This window comes from Ciona intestinalis, unplaced genomic scaffold (assembly GCF_000224145.3).
Source record: "Ciona intestinalis unplaced genomic scaffold, KH HT001205.1, whole genome shotgun sequence".
In the NCBI taxonomy this organism is placed as follows: Eukaryota; Metazoa; Chordata; class Ascidiacea; order Phlebobranchia; family Cionidae; genus Ciona; species Ciona intestinalis.
The window spans coordinates 1-16,383 of NW_004191526.1; the positions used below are offsets into that span (position 1 = coordinate 1).

General features: G+C 33.5%; 1 protein-coding gene across 1 annotated transcript; it reads right to left on the bottom strand.

Annotated features, from left to right (window-relative positions):
• Positions 1 to 593: 593 nt before the first annotated feature.
• Positions 594 to 10,190, bottom strand: LOC100185431 (methyltransferase-like protein 24). Its single transcript, XM_002131120.5, has 8 exons — positions 10,007 to 10,190; positions 8,421 to 8,462; positions 6,894 to 6,926; positions 6,602 to 6,690; positions 2,714 to 2,918; positions 1,997 to 2,110; positions 1,729 to 1,820; positions 594 to 1,180 (listed from the first exon to the last, which is right to left on the bottom strand). The coding sequence occupies exons 1-8, from the start codon at positions 10,113 to 10,115 to the stop codon at positions 860 to 862; spliced, it is 1,005 nt and encodes a 334-aa protein (XP_002131156.1). The 5' UTR covers positions 10,116 to 10,190; the 3' UTR covers positions 594 to 859.
• Positions 10,191 to 16,383: the final 6,193 nt, after the last annotated feature.

Below are 16,383 nucleotides of genomic sequence, written 5' to 3' on the forward strand. Positions count from 1 at the left end.
CTAGAACCCCATCTTATCTTATCCCACTAAATATATCCTTATGTATAAGAGAATTTAGTAAACAAGTTTTCCATCTTAACATGTGGCGCTGGAAAAAAAATTCTGATTTTCAATAACTGTAGCCTGAGAAACGTCTTAGTCTTCAAAATACTAAACATCTCTTATTTAGTTGGAAGCTCATATTGAAGAAGTTTCGATGAATCGTCCGAACCCATTCTCTAATCAGGACGGTGGCCACCTAGCCACCACTCTCAGTCGTTTTGACATAAGCGATAACTATTTTTTACATTTGCATCCATCTCGATCACTTTCATTAACAATTCCCGATGGTATGGACTTTACAACATGGCGAGAAAACCGAGTGCGAAAAGAGGATAATGTTTATGGTGCAGCAGCCAGAGTGGCGTTATTTGGAACAGAGGATCTTGTGTTTAGAGTCGGGGAAACAACGTTTAGTAGGGCGCCAACTGAAAAGGTTGTACCGTTTAAACCAGTAGAAAGAAACGTAATATAACACTGTCGCAAAAACCAATTTTGTTGGTCATACTTACCACCTAAAAACGTATTGTATATACCGCCCACCGAAAACAATGTTTGAAAGAATTGGTTCTTGTTGTTTGAAAGCTATACTACTACATTTATTAAAAAGCTACTTTAAAAAAACAAGATATAAGCAATATCCAGACACATCATAAACAATAAATGTGGTTGCATTATTCTATTGTATATACGGGTAAATGTTTCTAATATTTTATAACCTCGTTATTTGAGTATTTTTATGCTTTTAAGTTCGTTATGTTGTATAAATTACGTCTAAAAACACGCCGTTTTAGATATGTAAACGAAATATTCATGAATATCATTCAACTTTGCACGGACTTTCTACTTTAAAGTTAACAAATGCAGTTTCCCATAAAATTGCTCCACCTTTATTAACCATGCCCGCTTTATTCTGAATCTGTTGAAAATTTGGGTTTTTTTGGACGATTCTCGTTGCTCTTACGTTGTCTGTGTTATTGTACAATCGCCAACCATGCTCATTCAATGTCGTCAGTTGTCGGTAAATATTTCTGCATCGCTTCAATTTGTCAGGATTTGAAATGGGACCCAACAGATGGATTTCCTGGGCGTACTGTCGAACGCACTTGTACAAACCAGTGTCCAGTAGTTCTTGCATCAACTATGTTACAAAAAAGTATATATTAGATTTGGAAAATAGGGGGAACTGAATTAATATTATTTTCCTAATCCATAAGGTAGTAAACAAAGAACGTTCAAATAATAATTATGCATTTAACCATAGCCTCACGAATATAAAAGATCGTTGGTATTGTTTAAAACACCGTTAGAAATAATGAGACATTTTGTGCCAACGTATCCCATCTTCTGCCACAGCACTCTAACGTAAGATACTTAATATATATACAAAAATGAAGGCATTTCCAATAAAACCTATTTTAAACGAAATCAGTTGAATACAGTAGGGTGGGGGAAGATGGGACACCTTTTCACTCTATTTTCTCGTTCTATTTGGTAGTAAACAAAAAACATTTAAAGAATTATAAAACCGCATTCTCACGACTCCCATAGACCGTTGCTTATTGTCTTAAAACACGATCAAGATATCTGGATATTATGTGCAAAAGGTGTCCCATCTTTTTTTTTTTTTTTTTAAATATGGAACGCTTCATGATTTTGCGTGACCCCACTATAATACACAGCTATTACGGTGTCTTCAAATCCTCCTTGTGGAGCGTCTGTATCAATTTTTAAATAATCCATATATCTTCCGTTGTGTCCAAGCTCTTTAATCAGCGTTTCTGTAAATAATGGGAATAATTCAAGATATTCGACTATTTCTTTACACATTGTTAATGGCGGATTTTAGGTAATAAATTGAAACAAATTATCAATTAAAGAAGCGTTCACAACAACTGTTAAAATCTTGCCTTATGTACAACGACCACACAATGGTACAAACACTAAACACACTTACTAAAGTTCCTCATTTTCCAGCCATTAGCATCTTTGTCAATATTTTCACTTGAAATTCCCAGTTTGTGAAATACGACACCTGAATCTCTCACGTGACCATCCGAAAGGTCCATTGCTAAAATAAGATTACACGCAAATGAGTTAATACGAACAAACACATGTGGCAAGTAGGGAAGAATACTACTAGCGCATCGCCAGCAGGGGGAGAGAAAGGAAAGTCGCATTTTTTGAGACCTTTAAAGATTATTAAAACAAAAAATTTTTTTAAAACAAATTTTATTAAAAAAATAGAAATACCAATAGCTGCACCTACAATGATAACAACATTTCCCGCCCCAATAAATTGGCAGCCGACTTAGTAAAACATGGAAAACGTAGTAAAACAGGCTGTTATTAATTCCTAAAATAAAATATCGACTGTTAGGATGTGTTAGGAAAACCATCGCATGTAGGATATGCCAAGCCAATGTCAAGCTCGCGATAGAGCATTACTTTTTTAAAGCTTAGAAGTTCGATTACAAAAGTGCCAAGCGCCAAACCCAGGTGCGACTATTAGTTTTTGCACACGAGAGCGTAAAATGTTATAAATAAAGCAATTTAAAGATAATGCCAGATGCTAAAACAAACTAGCCACCAACAAATTGGTTGTCATGCAGAAAAAAAAAAGGAAAAATGTAATATTTTGTACATGTTAATAAGAAACTTTATAACTAGTTACTTGGATCAAAGGAATGAACTTCACATCCGCGCTTTGCAACCTCGTCATCAAAAGTAAAATCATTTCCGACACCAAAGGAATACATAAGGCATTTGTAGTTGGGATCGTTTGCCCGCTCCCAGAACTTTGGTTCTTTGCATAAGTCGTAAGCTCCATCACGGTCTATGGCACGTCCACCGAGGTATTCGCTATTCGTGCATTTGTACTATAATGTAAAAAAACTTGCGTTGCCTGAAAAAAAATTTCGTTTGAAATACATACATAACTATGGGGTAAGATAGAATAATGTTAGCATTATCAATACAGTATCGTAGTTTAATAAAGTATGCTGAAGTATTTCGTATTCAGTTTGATTTTGTCTTGTAAAACTAGTTTTAAGTTTGTAAAAAAAATAGAATATAAACATGGGCAAATCGGCAGAGGTATAGTACAATGTGGGAAGATGGGACACTTAAGCACATATTGCCAAATATTTCCAAAATCAAAAATTTTGGGTAATACCACGAATTAGTACTATCATTCCTTTAATAATTGACACCAATTTAATAAAAAATAATAAAACACACGAGGAGTTACTTAGCGATCCGCACAACAAGTGAAATTTTACAAATCTGAAAACACACAGGATAAGATGGGACAGTTTAAAATCATTGTTAACTTTGATTATTAAGTGTATTTATAAATAGGAATATTCGTAAATAACACGAAATAATACTGTACGCTTTGAAAATTAGTCTTAAACATTCTTTTTCTTGCCCTACTGCTATAGGTTTTAACCATGCCGCTCTCTATAGTTATAGAGGGCGCCATGGTTTTAACCTTTGGTTTTAACATGTTACCTATACCTTATATTAGTGCATAACAATTGGTATTGTTTGAACGACAATGGGTAATGTTCGAACTCCAATAGATAAATATTGCACCCTACAAATGTATAGGAACTTGTAATAACAGAAAATTGATAATAACTATTGATAAAGTTTTTATTTTTGCTACAAATTGGGTATTACTACTCTGTTTTTGGCACAAGCCACTTCTTATAAATTATCACCAAGTGCAAATGACCAAATTTCGAATATATTTTCAAAATATTATCTTTTTATTACATCAGTATCTTTTAGTTGAAAACCCCCTGAGGCATAAATTACTAAATTAAAAGCAAATCTTTTAAAGTTTGGCAATGAAAACATACAAAACTACAATGTGGGGGAAGATTGAACTCATAATTAAAATATATTTACATTAGCGGTATTCTGCAACTTGTAGTTAACCTACCGAGTTTAACAGGTTGTGCTAGTTTCATTGCCATGTAAACTTTATACATATAACGTTAAACCGATATTTTTTGTTGTTTTTATCTCAAATTAAAGTCATATTGACCCCTGCCTATTTTCATTATGCCTATATCTCAGTGTTTTTTTACAAAACTAAAACTAGTTTTATGAGACAAAATCAAACTGTACAAACTATTCAAGGTTGTTTTATGAAGCTATGAAACTAGTTTAATCGTTCGCACACGCGAACTAAAAAAATTCATTGGCTTTACTATGATTTAGCAAGCATTAAAAATAGCACCTTACTATTTCGCTTTTTTTACCTGTTCAAAATATACTGTTTCTATTTTACTTATTTTTTTAATATTTAAAAACAGTAATCAGCTTTTTTCCTGATTATCATTAAATAGGGGTCTGTAAAATTAAAATTAAAAAAGAGTCTGATCTAAAAAAACGAAAAAATCTTCCCCCACCCTACTATAACAAAAAATACCATTTATATAAAAGTAATTTATTTTTTTTGTCTTGTCATTGTAGCGTTGTGGGTTTTCATTTTTATGGGAGTTTTTATTGGCAAACTTTGAAAGGTTTGGCTTTAATTCAATGGTCTATATCTTAAAAATAATTCAAAAATATTATACGGATATAACAACAATATAATATTTGGAAAATATATCCGAAATTCAGTCACTTGCACTTGGAAATAATTTGTAACAAGGGGCTTGTGCAAAAAAATATTGTAGCAATTCCAATTTGAAACAAAAATGTAAACTTTATTGATTGTTATTATCAATGTTCTGTTATTTTTAAGTTTATATAAATGGGTAGGACACATTGACACATATTTATCAATTCATGTTCGAACAATACCAATTTTGATACAACAATATAGCGTATAGGTGACTGTAGCAGTGGGGCAAAAAGAAGAATGCTTGAACTTTTTTAAAAGCATTTCAATTATTCCTTTGTATTTATATGTATGTAAAAGTATTTGGTAAGGTAAATAAAAGCTGTTTAACACCCTCCCACAAAAGGAAAATACAAACAAAACCTAACAAGTTCGTTAAAACCCATTGCCAAAGTCACCGCTTTTGCTCTATTTTGGCCACACAAAGACGGCAGTTGGACTACTTTTATATATTTGACCGTATCCGAATACTTTATACTGCCCGCTAATTGCCATACGCATATATATATGCTACTAAATGCGCTTGAACAGTAATTTCGAGAACATCTGAATATAAACAATATTTAATTTTACAACCAAGAAGTACGCGGGTTTCACATTAGGGCGTAACTCAGTTCACACAATTTCCGTACGTTGGGAATTGACTCTAGTATAGTAAGGAATCGCAGCACCTGCGAACTACTGAGTGGCCTGTGTTTGTAACACTGATTAAAGAAACTCGTAGTCTTGTGCGGCCTCTATGATCGTGAACCATGTGTTCGTTTGATCGGAAACCACGCGTTTTGTGCGATTTTGATTAACAGCAACGCCTTCCAACTAAAACCAAACATGTTCTCATGCCAATTTCATCTTTGTTACGTCATTAGCTTTCTTGCTCGGTTATTCTTTATGGTCGCACTCGCAGAAGCTTAGCTTTATACAATGTGCGATTCCATGGATATTAAATTTAGAGAAACCAACGCGATTTATACATTTTACATGCCTGGCTACAGGTACAATACCATAAAATAAAATATGAATTAAATTCGGCCGTATTAATAAATGACAAGACATCCAGTCGTCAATACAACGTTTTAATCTCTCATTCTGTCAACCTGTGATGGTGGATCCTATAATGGTGTAAAAATCGGGTAAACCTTTGATGGCATGTGGACAATATAGCGGTGCGTCTCCTTTTAGCGGTTATACAATTTTATTTGTTTTACTACAGTAAATTAGTTAAATGACGTGATCGAATATTTGGATGCGAGAATGTTGAATCGTAAATAATCGGATTCCCGCGGATCCCTAACGAGTGGTTTGAACCTCAGCCCATCCCTAACGAGAACACGCCCCGCTTTGGTCAAAAAGCATCGCTATTCAAAAAAATTATACAGAACACGCGGTTTGCGGTTAAAAAGAACGATCGCTTCGTAATTCCCAGTGTTGCAAAACGTGGAATTCAAAAAAAAAAATGTTAAAAATATTTATAATTGTTTAGGCAGTTTTTTGGTATTTCAATATAAAAACTTATTTTTTTTTTTTTTTTATTAAAAATCAGATGCGGAAACATTAGACGCTCTTATAATTTGATATGGGCTGTAATTCGTCGACGCTACATTCTCTGCAGTTGTGATTCGTTACTTTCAAGATAAAAAAAATTACAAATAATAATAATAATTAAAGAGCAAGCATATGCGCTGACCAGTTTCGTAATCGTTTAGACTTAAGTTGCTTTACTTAATATTTTTTTATTGTAGCAACAGCACAACAAGGGTCAGTGCTCAGCATAATGTTCAACTGAGTGCTAAGCGTCAAAAAAGAAGACGCTCGGGCACTGGGTTTTAAGCTCGGGCTTGGCTCGGGACATCCTTAGTTAACAGTGACTGTATTAAATCGTTATACTAAAATATTCGTTTTTTTTGTTGAGAAAATCATTCAATTAACCTGCATTTTATAAATGTAGTTCCATAATCGTTCAAATTCTTGTTGAGGGGTAGCTTCGCCGGGGGTTCCAAGCCCTTTGCTTTCTTCCGCTTAAAACAAATGTTACCTTGATGTAATACCGAGGATTATTCTAAAAGCTAAATTGCACAAAAAAACACAAAACTACAGTTAAAAATTAACTTTAAAAATGCGTATAAAAGTTGATTTTTTGATTGTGTTATTTTGTACGAACATGAAATTCCTTCAAAATAAAATGGTTGATTATAAAGAAATATAAAACGCTTAAACATACGTTGTTCGATGACCGGAATGTGCTGGAGTTGCGCTGAAAAAAAAACATAACGTCCGGTAAACAAACTTATAGAAGATCTGTTGATTTTTAAGCATTCTGAAATATGAGATTATGGTAGGGTGGGGTATAAGTAGGAACGCGGAGCGAACTGGGCTCATTTTTCCTGATTTTACGTGCACCCCTTTGTGATGATACATGAAAACAAACGTTAGTATTATTCGACAGTATTCTCACGCTCCAACTTAGGGCTAAATCGGTTACTGTTGTTAAGTATTAAAACTTGCTGCTGAACGATTACAACATTTTTTCAATGGCCGCTATTATGTATAATGTAAAACTAAGATGTGAGAAAAAATAGAGGGGGTATAGTTTGGCTTGAATTAGGAATACCATATTTTTTTATCAGTATGGATTTCATGTGCTTACGGTATTCCAATCCCATCATATCCCACATTACGTTTTTTTGAAATATAGTATAGTAGGGTGGGGGAAAATGGGACACCTTTACCACATAACATCCAGATATCCTGATCGTGTTTTAAACAATTAACAACGGTCTATATGAGAGTCATAAGAAATTAGTTTTATATCTCTTTGAATGTTCTTTGTTTACTACTAAATGTGACGAGAAAATAGAGTAAAAAGTGTCCCATCTTCCCCCATCCTACTGTATGTTACATTTTCTAATAATTCATGCACTGTTTGTGACACAAAGACCTGCAACAAGAGAGGTTGAAGGTGTTTATGACCCAAATAGTAGGGTCTACAGAAATTAGTTTAACACCACCACGGGTAAACGAATATATGCAGTAATACAGCACACAGTTAACACTGGTTTTCAAAGCAAAAAAACAATGACGTTTAAGAAAAAATAAATTTGGATATATAGTGGTTTGAGGTGTTCCTGTCAGCATTCTAAGGCGTTCCTTGGATTAGTCATTAGGCGAACGCGGATTTACGGATGATGCTACTTAATGGTTGACTGCGAAAAAGTATACGACAGGATGTTTAGGTTTCGCATAAGTGCATAACTAATGTGTGTGTATTTCTGCATTCAGTACAATCCTAACTCTTATCATACAAGGTGTGCCTGTTCATTAAACACATAAAAAATAATTTTAAAAGCACGCAATCTTTAGTTTAAACAAAAAAAACGATTTAGCAATTAAAACAAAACAAGCGTGGTAAAGGCATAATCGGGATCGAGAAGGTCGGAAACTCGTTCAGTCTATTTTATCGTTCCATTCGGTAGTAAACAAAGAACATTCCAAGAACCCTAAAACCGTATCGGCGCGAGTCGCCTTCTATAGACCGCTGTTAGTTGTTTAAACACGTCAAACGTGTAGGTTATTATGTGCTAAACATCTTATCGTACTATATAGTGTATATTGGGAATTGACTTATTCAATTGTGAAGTTATAATAAACTTTATCAACAGCCCGTATATTACAAACAGTAGGCCTATAAGTTAGAACCAGAATGCAAGCTTAAATAAAGCACAACTTGTATAACGATCGTTATAATTACCAACAACAATTTTTTCTTCATGTTCCACGGTTTCCGCGATCTCTGTAACACCATACAAAAATTAATTTTGAAAGTATATAGTAAAGTGAGGTAATAAAAAACAATGGGGTACTATGGGTAAGAAAGGACAACCCCTCTAGCCCGCTAAAAAATATATACTTTTGCAAACGGCTTTTGTGGGTAAAAAATACATTTATTGGCTTAATTTTATAACTGTCATTCTAGGTGGTAGTTAGTTTTTCGGTAAAACACAAATTACTAAATCGAACAAAAAATTGTTAAAAAAACTTTATTTGGGGTTTGCTAAACTTTTTTTGGTGAGAAGGCTATCGTGATAAATCTATTATTAATGCAGGTATTTGCTACATATTTAAGTACCTTTTTTTCTCTTGTTTTTTTTACCCCCAAATTCCTTTTTTTTTTCTTTTTGTTGATTTTACCTCAACCAATATTAACTTTTTGATAAGATTAATTTTTAAATTATGAGTGTATATTGTTTTAATTTATTTATTGATTTATTTGATTTTAAAGGTAATCAAGTACCAAAAAAAATATTTTACAGCTTTGTCCACACTTATGATGATGTAGTTTATGTTTTAAGGGTTAAGATTTTTCAGTTACGAGTCATATTTATATTTATGTTGCTGAATTTAGTTTAGATAAAATCAAGATGTCTTATAGATTTTCAAAAGCCTTTACGATTTAGTTAAACCAAGTGTAATGCTCTGGTTATTTCTGGGGTTTATATAGGTTTTATGCAACTTATTGACTTTGGTTTTAGTTTAATAAATGTTATTTATGGGTAAACTTATGTTTAAAAGGAAGTAGTAAGGTAAAAATGGTAATTTATAAAAAAAATAAAAAAAAGCTTTAGAAAAAGGCTGTTAAAAGTGTGTTGGGTATATTTTGCTTTTGTGGAAAAGTGAAGAAAGTTTGATGTTTCTGATAAATATAGACTAAGTAATGACATTATGATAATGTATAACATGTATGACTATTATTTGTATTACTCCCCTGTACTTGCGTTATTTTTTTTTTTGATTAAGTTATGTTGCCTTTGAAACCATTGTGTTTTTATTGACCTGCTAATGTTTTTTACCCTAAAGCAAGGGAAATAAAAACAGCAGAAAATTTCGAACAAAATATTAAGTAATCATAGAAATTCTACAATCTTTTTAGGGCATCAAGGTATGATTAATACTGTTCGTCCAGACTAAAAATGTTTTTTACTACTTTGAGAGAAAATCAAAAGTTTATATTTTCGTTTTTTTGTTACCCCACTTGACTATAATATTAATAAAAAAGTTTGTAAAATAATATTAACGAACTATAAGAAACAAAACTAATCAATGAAATACGCACATTATTGTCCCAATACGACCGTTTTTTTTTCAAAGAAAAGAACAATACATTAAAGAACCTGCCGTTTCGGTACATTTGCTTTCAATGGAGAAAACAAAAGCTCATAGTTTATAGGGCACAGGCGATGGTTCGGAGCTGGGCCTTTCCATCGTACCCATATAACCGTTTTGTCGGTAAACATCAGCAACACATACACTAAAACAAAACTATGTTTTGGAAAATACCTTTCACCATGTTTAGTTGTTGCGATATCACATTTGAGTAATGATGAATGACGAAAACTACAAATGTAAGTCCCACTCCAATAAAAACCAACAACTTCGAGTTAGGCATCGTGTTACCTAATCTTAACACTACGACGTGATAATATATAATGAAATATAATAACCTGAAATATGTAACAAGGATAAAGTAATAACACTTCTGTTCATTTAGGTCCCTGGCCTACTTCTATCTGACAAACGCCTGATGATAAGTCGCGCACGGCTAGGTTTGAAGAAATGTTGTACGGTGCAGGGTGTGACGTACTCTCTTTGAGCATATTTCTTTTTCTTTCTATTTGCACTGAGGCGTATTTGGTGAGCCTATACAGCGCCACTCGTTCAAGTCAAAAATATGCTTTTTATATGCTGAATAAACCGAACTAGACGAACTGCATTGTTTATCCCAAAGTTAGTATAGACGACGTTGGTTTATCCACCTTAACTGTAAACAGTGCCAAGCGTTTATACCTTATTTGAAATTGTCTGATTTGCAAAGACGACAGTTTGAATCACCTTATCAAACTATATTTGCTTTGTTGTCATTCTGTAACCATGTTAGACAAACGGTCTCTAGTATCTGCTATAATGTTTACAGTAAAGTATTTGAGGTACCGTTAGCGCTTACTTCCTGTAAGGAAATTGTGGGTGGGCAATCGGCTGTGGCTTCAGTATACAATTCGCCTAGAATTAGACAGTTTCTGCAAATCACTGCTCGATTACCTACGATTTACAATATATATTTCGTTGTATATTCTCAGATCGGAACCTATCCTTTGTAATACAATAAAGTAAAACAATCCTATGTTACATCCAATCATACAGTCATGGTGCGTCAACCGTCTTGTTCTGCTCAACAATGGAAGCGACAACAACTTAACAGCTTTGGCTTCTTGGTAGTAAGCTTTAAGCTGTATGCCCGCTTCTGTACATTAACTGTTTCTCTGTTATACGTTGCGCGTAAAAAGTAGTAAACCTTTGTAAATAATTCAAAGCGAGAGAGAATTGACTACACTCACACTGACTAAACAATATAAAAATTGACACACGGCCATCTGTATTCTGTTCATTCTGTGGTGGATGTAAAGTTTATATCAACGGATAAGGAAAGACGTGTATAGAGCATAATATGTAAAATATATTGGATTAATTAATGTGCGCGGCAGGGCTTCTTAAAGCAAAGTTTGCCCCCGCTAACACCAATGAATAAAATCGTAATACACAGAATGCTTAACGTCCGAAACTTGTGTCTGTTAACGCAAGGCTATCCGACGCAATTGATTTTTTTATTCTATGCAAAGGTTCTGTGTACAGCCACCTTTTTTCGTTTACGTATCATAATCTGTCGGTTCGTTTTCGGATGCGATTTACGCACGTTAACGTAATATGCATTCTGTGTACAGCCACCTTTAGTTCGGTCACTTTTTTTGTGCTGCGACAAACGGCAACAGGGATTGGACGCACAATATAAATTACATGGACGATTCATAACACATGTATGTTAAAGATAAGATGTAATTACGTATCCACACGCGGTGAATGTGCAGTGGTATATAAGTTAATATTGTTAAACTAAATAAACAGTGTTCCATTAGAGATGTTGTTTAATTGCGCCCGCTGCCCGCTTATCCCGTTATAGTTTGATGCCGTATAGTTAATCTTTGTGCGGATTCACATTCCCACAGTCTACAGACAATATATGCACGTATACAGTACAGGGTGGGGTAAAACGAGATTTTTTTAATTTACTTTTACGGGTACCCATTTAATGATAAACAAAAAATGTTACAGTTACTGAGTTACTTTTTTATTATTCCATAATCACGGTCAAGCAAAGTGCGCGGCAAAGGTGATTAAGGTATTAAAATTCGGTGTTAAACAATGAAACATTTTTCAAAGGCCGAAAAAATGCATAATAATTAAATGTTGACTTTATAAATGCTTGCTGAACCATATTAAAACTGCCAAGATTTTGTAGTTTGTCAATTGGAATCATCAATCAAGTATTGTATTTAAATAAAAAATTGAAAGGAGTTAATATGTCTTAAATAAAGGCTAAAATTTCTAAAAAGTATAGTTTCAAAAATGATATATAAATATATATAAAGTTTACGTGGCAAAGAAACTGGCACAGCCGGTTAGTTTCGGTAGGTTAATGTATTTTAATTTAGAGTCCTATCTTCGCTCACATTGTAGTTTTAACTTTGAAGGTTAACTTTTAATTTCATAATTTATACCAGGGGTTCTCAAACCACGGCCCGCAGAAGCAAAATAAATGGCCCTCAAGGCCAAGGGTTTAAAATTACCGATTGCCTACATTTACAAATAGACGTATTACGAATGTCACAGCATCACCCAACCTTCCATGATTGTTACTCTGGTATAGGGGTTATACGGCCATGATTCAACAAAATAAAACTGTGAAACTTTTACTCCGCAAGTACGATGGTTATACTATTCTAGAACATTGTTTATTACCAGCATATATGCGTCGAACTTCCTGACCTAAAAGTCGTATAACCGCATTTTTGCCAATACGAGTCGTGTCGCAAATATAGCGAGAAAAACCTTGTTCGACGGCCCGTCACATGATCATGATTTCACATATTGGCCCGCGATGAAATAAGTTTTGGAACCCCTGATTTATACCCATAATACTTTATTTAAACAAAAATAGCACAGGATGGTGATTTTGAGACTACATGTTGTAGAACCGTATATTAATATAAAAATTGTTTATTTTTTGTCACGTCTTCGGTTTTCCCCACTTTATAGTTGTATAGATTTTTATTGCTGAACTTTAAAAGGTTTGTTTTTAATTCAATAATTTGTACCTCAGGGGTTCGTCAAAAATAGTGGAAAAGTTCGGACACTTAATTAAGCACATATTGCCAAATATTTCCAAATTTAAAATACACGACAGTTTTTGGGTGATACCACTAATTAGTACCATTATTCTTTTATGAATTAACAACAATTCAAAGAAAAATATAAAAACAGTCAAGGAGTTTAGCAATTTGTACGACAGGTATACTTTTCAAAGTTTGGCAATAAAAACCCACAAAACTACAATGTGAGGAAAGATGCAAAAAAGACACCAAATTAAAATATTTTTATATTAACAGTATTCTGCAACTTGCAGTTGACCTACCGAAATTAACCGACTGTGCTAGTTTCTTTGCCATGTTTACTTTCTATATATAACTTTAAAACGATGATTTTCTTGTTTTTATCTTAAACTAAAGTCGAATTGAACCCCTGCCCATCATTCTCATGTTTATATATCTCTTTTTTCATAAAGCTAAAACTAGTTTAATGCGACTAAACCAAACTGTACGATTTTTTTTATAAATCTATAAATCTAGTTTAATCGTTCACAATAGCAAACTACAACATTTTATTGGCTTTATTATGATTTAGCAAGCATTTAAAATTAGCACATTATTATTTCGCAATTTTTACCTGTTCAAAAAAAATTATATTTAACATATTTTTTTAATATTTACTAAACAACGACAGTAATCGGCTTTGACACCGGTTTTATAAAGTCGTAATAGTACTGTCAAATAACTCTGTATGAATGTGGTAATGTAACTTAGTTTATCCATGCGTGGCGGGAACACGACAATCGTAATAACACAGGTTAGGGTGTTCATACACCTATGGCCAACTAGATCTCTAGTAGTCCGCGATACACCTTGTGCTAGCAAGGTTTGACGAATTTGTAAGGGTAACGAATGAATTTTCAGTTGAAATCAATTATCAAAAGTGTTTCGAATCAATCATAGGTAAAAAGTCGTGCTTTTATTTTTCTTTTTACAACAACACGTAACTCAACTTATTTCACTCCAGTATATCATATATTATTTACTAATTTACTATGATCCAAAAAACGGTTATATATGTTAATGTTTCTACTACACGACGCAAGACGAACTATAAAGGAATGTGAAAAAAAAGAAATAACTGCAGCACATAAATATAATTGACAACAGCGGGGGTGTGTGCAAAACAAATAGTAACATTTCGCGTTCGCGTATATTAGCATAAATTATTGGCAAGGATTTATGGTTTCGCATATAAGGTTTGTAGGCCATAGCGTGCTAAGTTTTAAATATGAAATCGAATGTTTTTTGCTCTCAACCGAAGTGGTGTGTTTCTACCAAAATCGCTGATTTACTTTCTGGTACAATGTTGCGAATAAATCAACCATAAAGTGTGATGACTTATTGAAATTTAGCCACTAGACTAGGTTAATAAAGAGGGCGAACTGTTATTCTTTAAGTTTTATTTAAAGAATCGTTTTTACACGATGCCAGCAAGTTATATGTCCCGTTTTGCGCTTATTATGTGCGGTTTTTAATTTAACTATCGTTTAGTGTTTTGAGAAGGTAGGCTAACCAGGCCCAGCAGGCCAATGATATTGTTTAAAGAGGCTTTAACGAGAAGCTTCGAAATTACCTTAACGATCCAAGGCATAGATGTTCAACAACCCAATGCTAAGTGATTGAGAAATTGGTCTTCATTTTCAACATTACAAAGTTTTTTGATTTCAACGAAGTCTAATTTTTTAATTATGTTATAACCCAACAAACTACAAGCTGGCTTACCAAACGTGCAAGGGTCTAATTTACCCTTGCAATATGCACGCCTTTATAAAGATCCTTAGTGATATAACTTCTGCCTACACAACAAAATCATCGAATTAAACAACTCTGTATAAACTTTGAAGTCCTTAACCTTTCAACGACAAATTCCAAGCTAGCCTAATGCATTTTACTTGGTTACATTATTTCTATTGTAAATCTTTATTTAAAATATGTCGAAACAATGGGCTATTATTGTATATCATAAATATCTAATATATGTTTTATATATTTCATTGTATTTCATATATAGTATTTCAATTTTGGAAATTATTTAATACACGACACTGCACAACAGTCAACAACAACGGTGTACGATCACAGAAATAAAAAAGATTAGAACGCGCATCTCTATGTCGGTAAAGGAGAGAGCATGATACACTCTCTCTCTTTTTCACGACTCGTTCCCGTTTACTATAGTAGACAATGGAAGCCAGGCCGTTTTATGTAGTTTTTCTTTGTTTTTTTTTGACTTAATTTAAGTTTATAGGGAAAAATAAATATTTCCAAACATATATATATGTCTATCAAACCGTTTGTTTGAACGTTTTTAATTAAATTTATAAAATAATTAGTTTTCCTAAACAAGCGCTAAGGTATAAGCATTAACCTACCAAAGACTAAACTGGTTTAATAAACTGGAATAGTTAGTGTAGTTTTTAAAATAAACAGCTAAAACCTTCTAAAATCACTGTGCGCCTATCTTTTACAATGGAGACCAAGCGAAATGGGGACGGAGTTGGCGGTCACGTGAATAGAAAAAAAAATATATCACGGTTTTGGGCAGTTGCGCGTTCTACTCTTTTTTATTTCTGTGTGTACGATACGTCGGCGAACGTTATCTTGTCATTTAGAGTAACCATTGTGAACTAGAGGTTATGACTATTTCGGAACGAAAACTGGTCCGAATAATACTTACGCCCGAGAGCTATTTCTTCGGTAAGTTTAGAAGGAGCGAAAGGGAAAACCGTCACAATTTATAGGGGGGAGAGGAGACACGATAAATTAGGGCCGTGTGAGTAAGTTATTGGGTTCGTGGGAATCGTAGCGAGACATATCCGCGCTGTGACGCCGACTCTAGGAAAAGGAACAACAGGACGGGAGAAGTTAATGAAATGACTAATGAACGACGTAAATATGAATGAATGAATGAATGAATGAATGAATGAATGAATGAATGAATGAATGAATGAATGAATGAATGAATGAATGAATGAATGAATGAATGAATGATAATGAATGAATGAATGAATGAATGAATCAATGAATGAATGAATGAATGAATGAATGAATGAATGAATGAATGAATGAATGAATGAATGAATGAATGAATGAATGAATGAATGAATCAATGAATGAATGAATGAATGTAACTTACTTTATCCTCGCGTGGCCGGAAAACGACAGTCGTTATAACACGGGTGTTTCATACACCTCGTGCCAGCTTACGAGTTACCTTGTATGTTACTTGTGGGTGATTATTTATAGGTATATTCTATTGAATAAATATATTTAACTCTCAGACATATATATACAAGAGAATATGTTTGGTGATAGAATACACAACAGAACGTGTCTGAGAGTTAAATCACTTTGTTTAAATCATACATAATACGTTTACATAATTTCTATGGTTAAACAAACAAAAAAGAATTGTGCCTGAGAGTACATGTGTTAATATCTACCCTCTGCCAC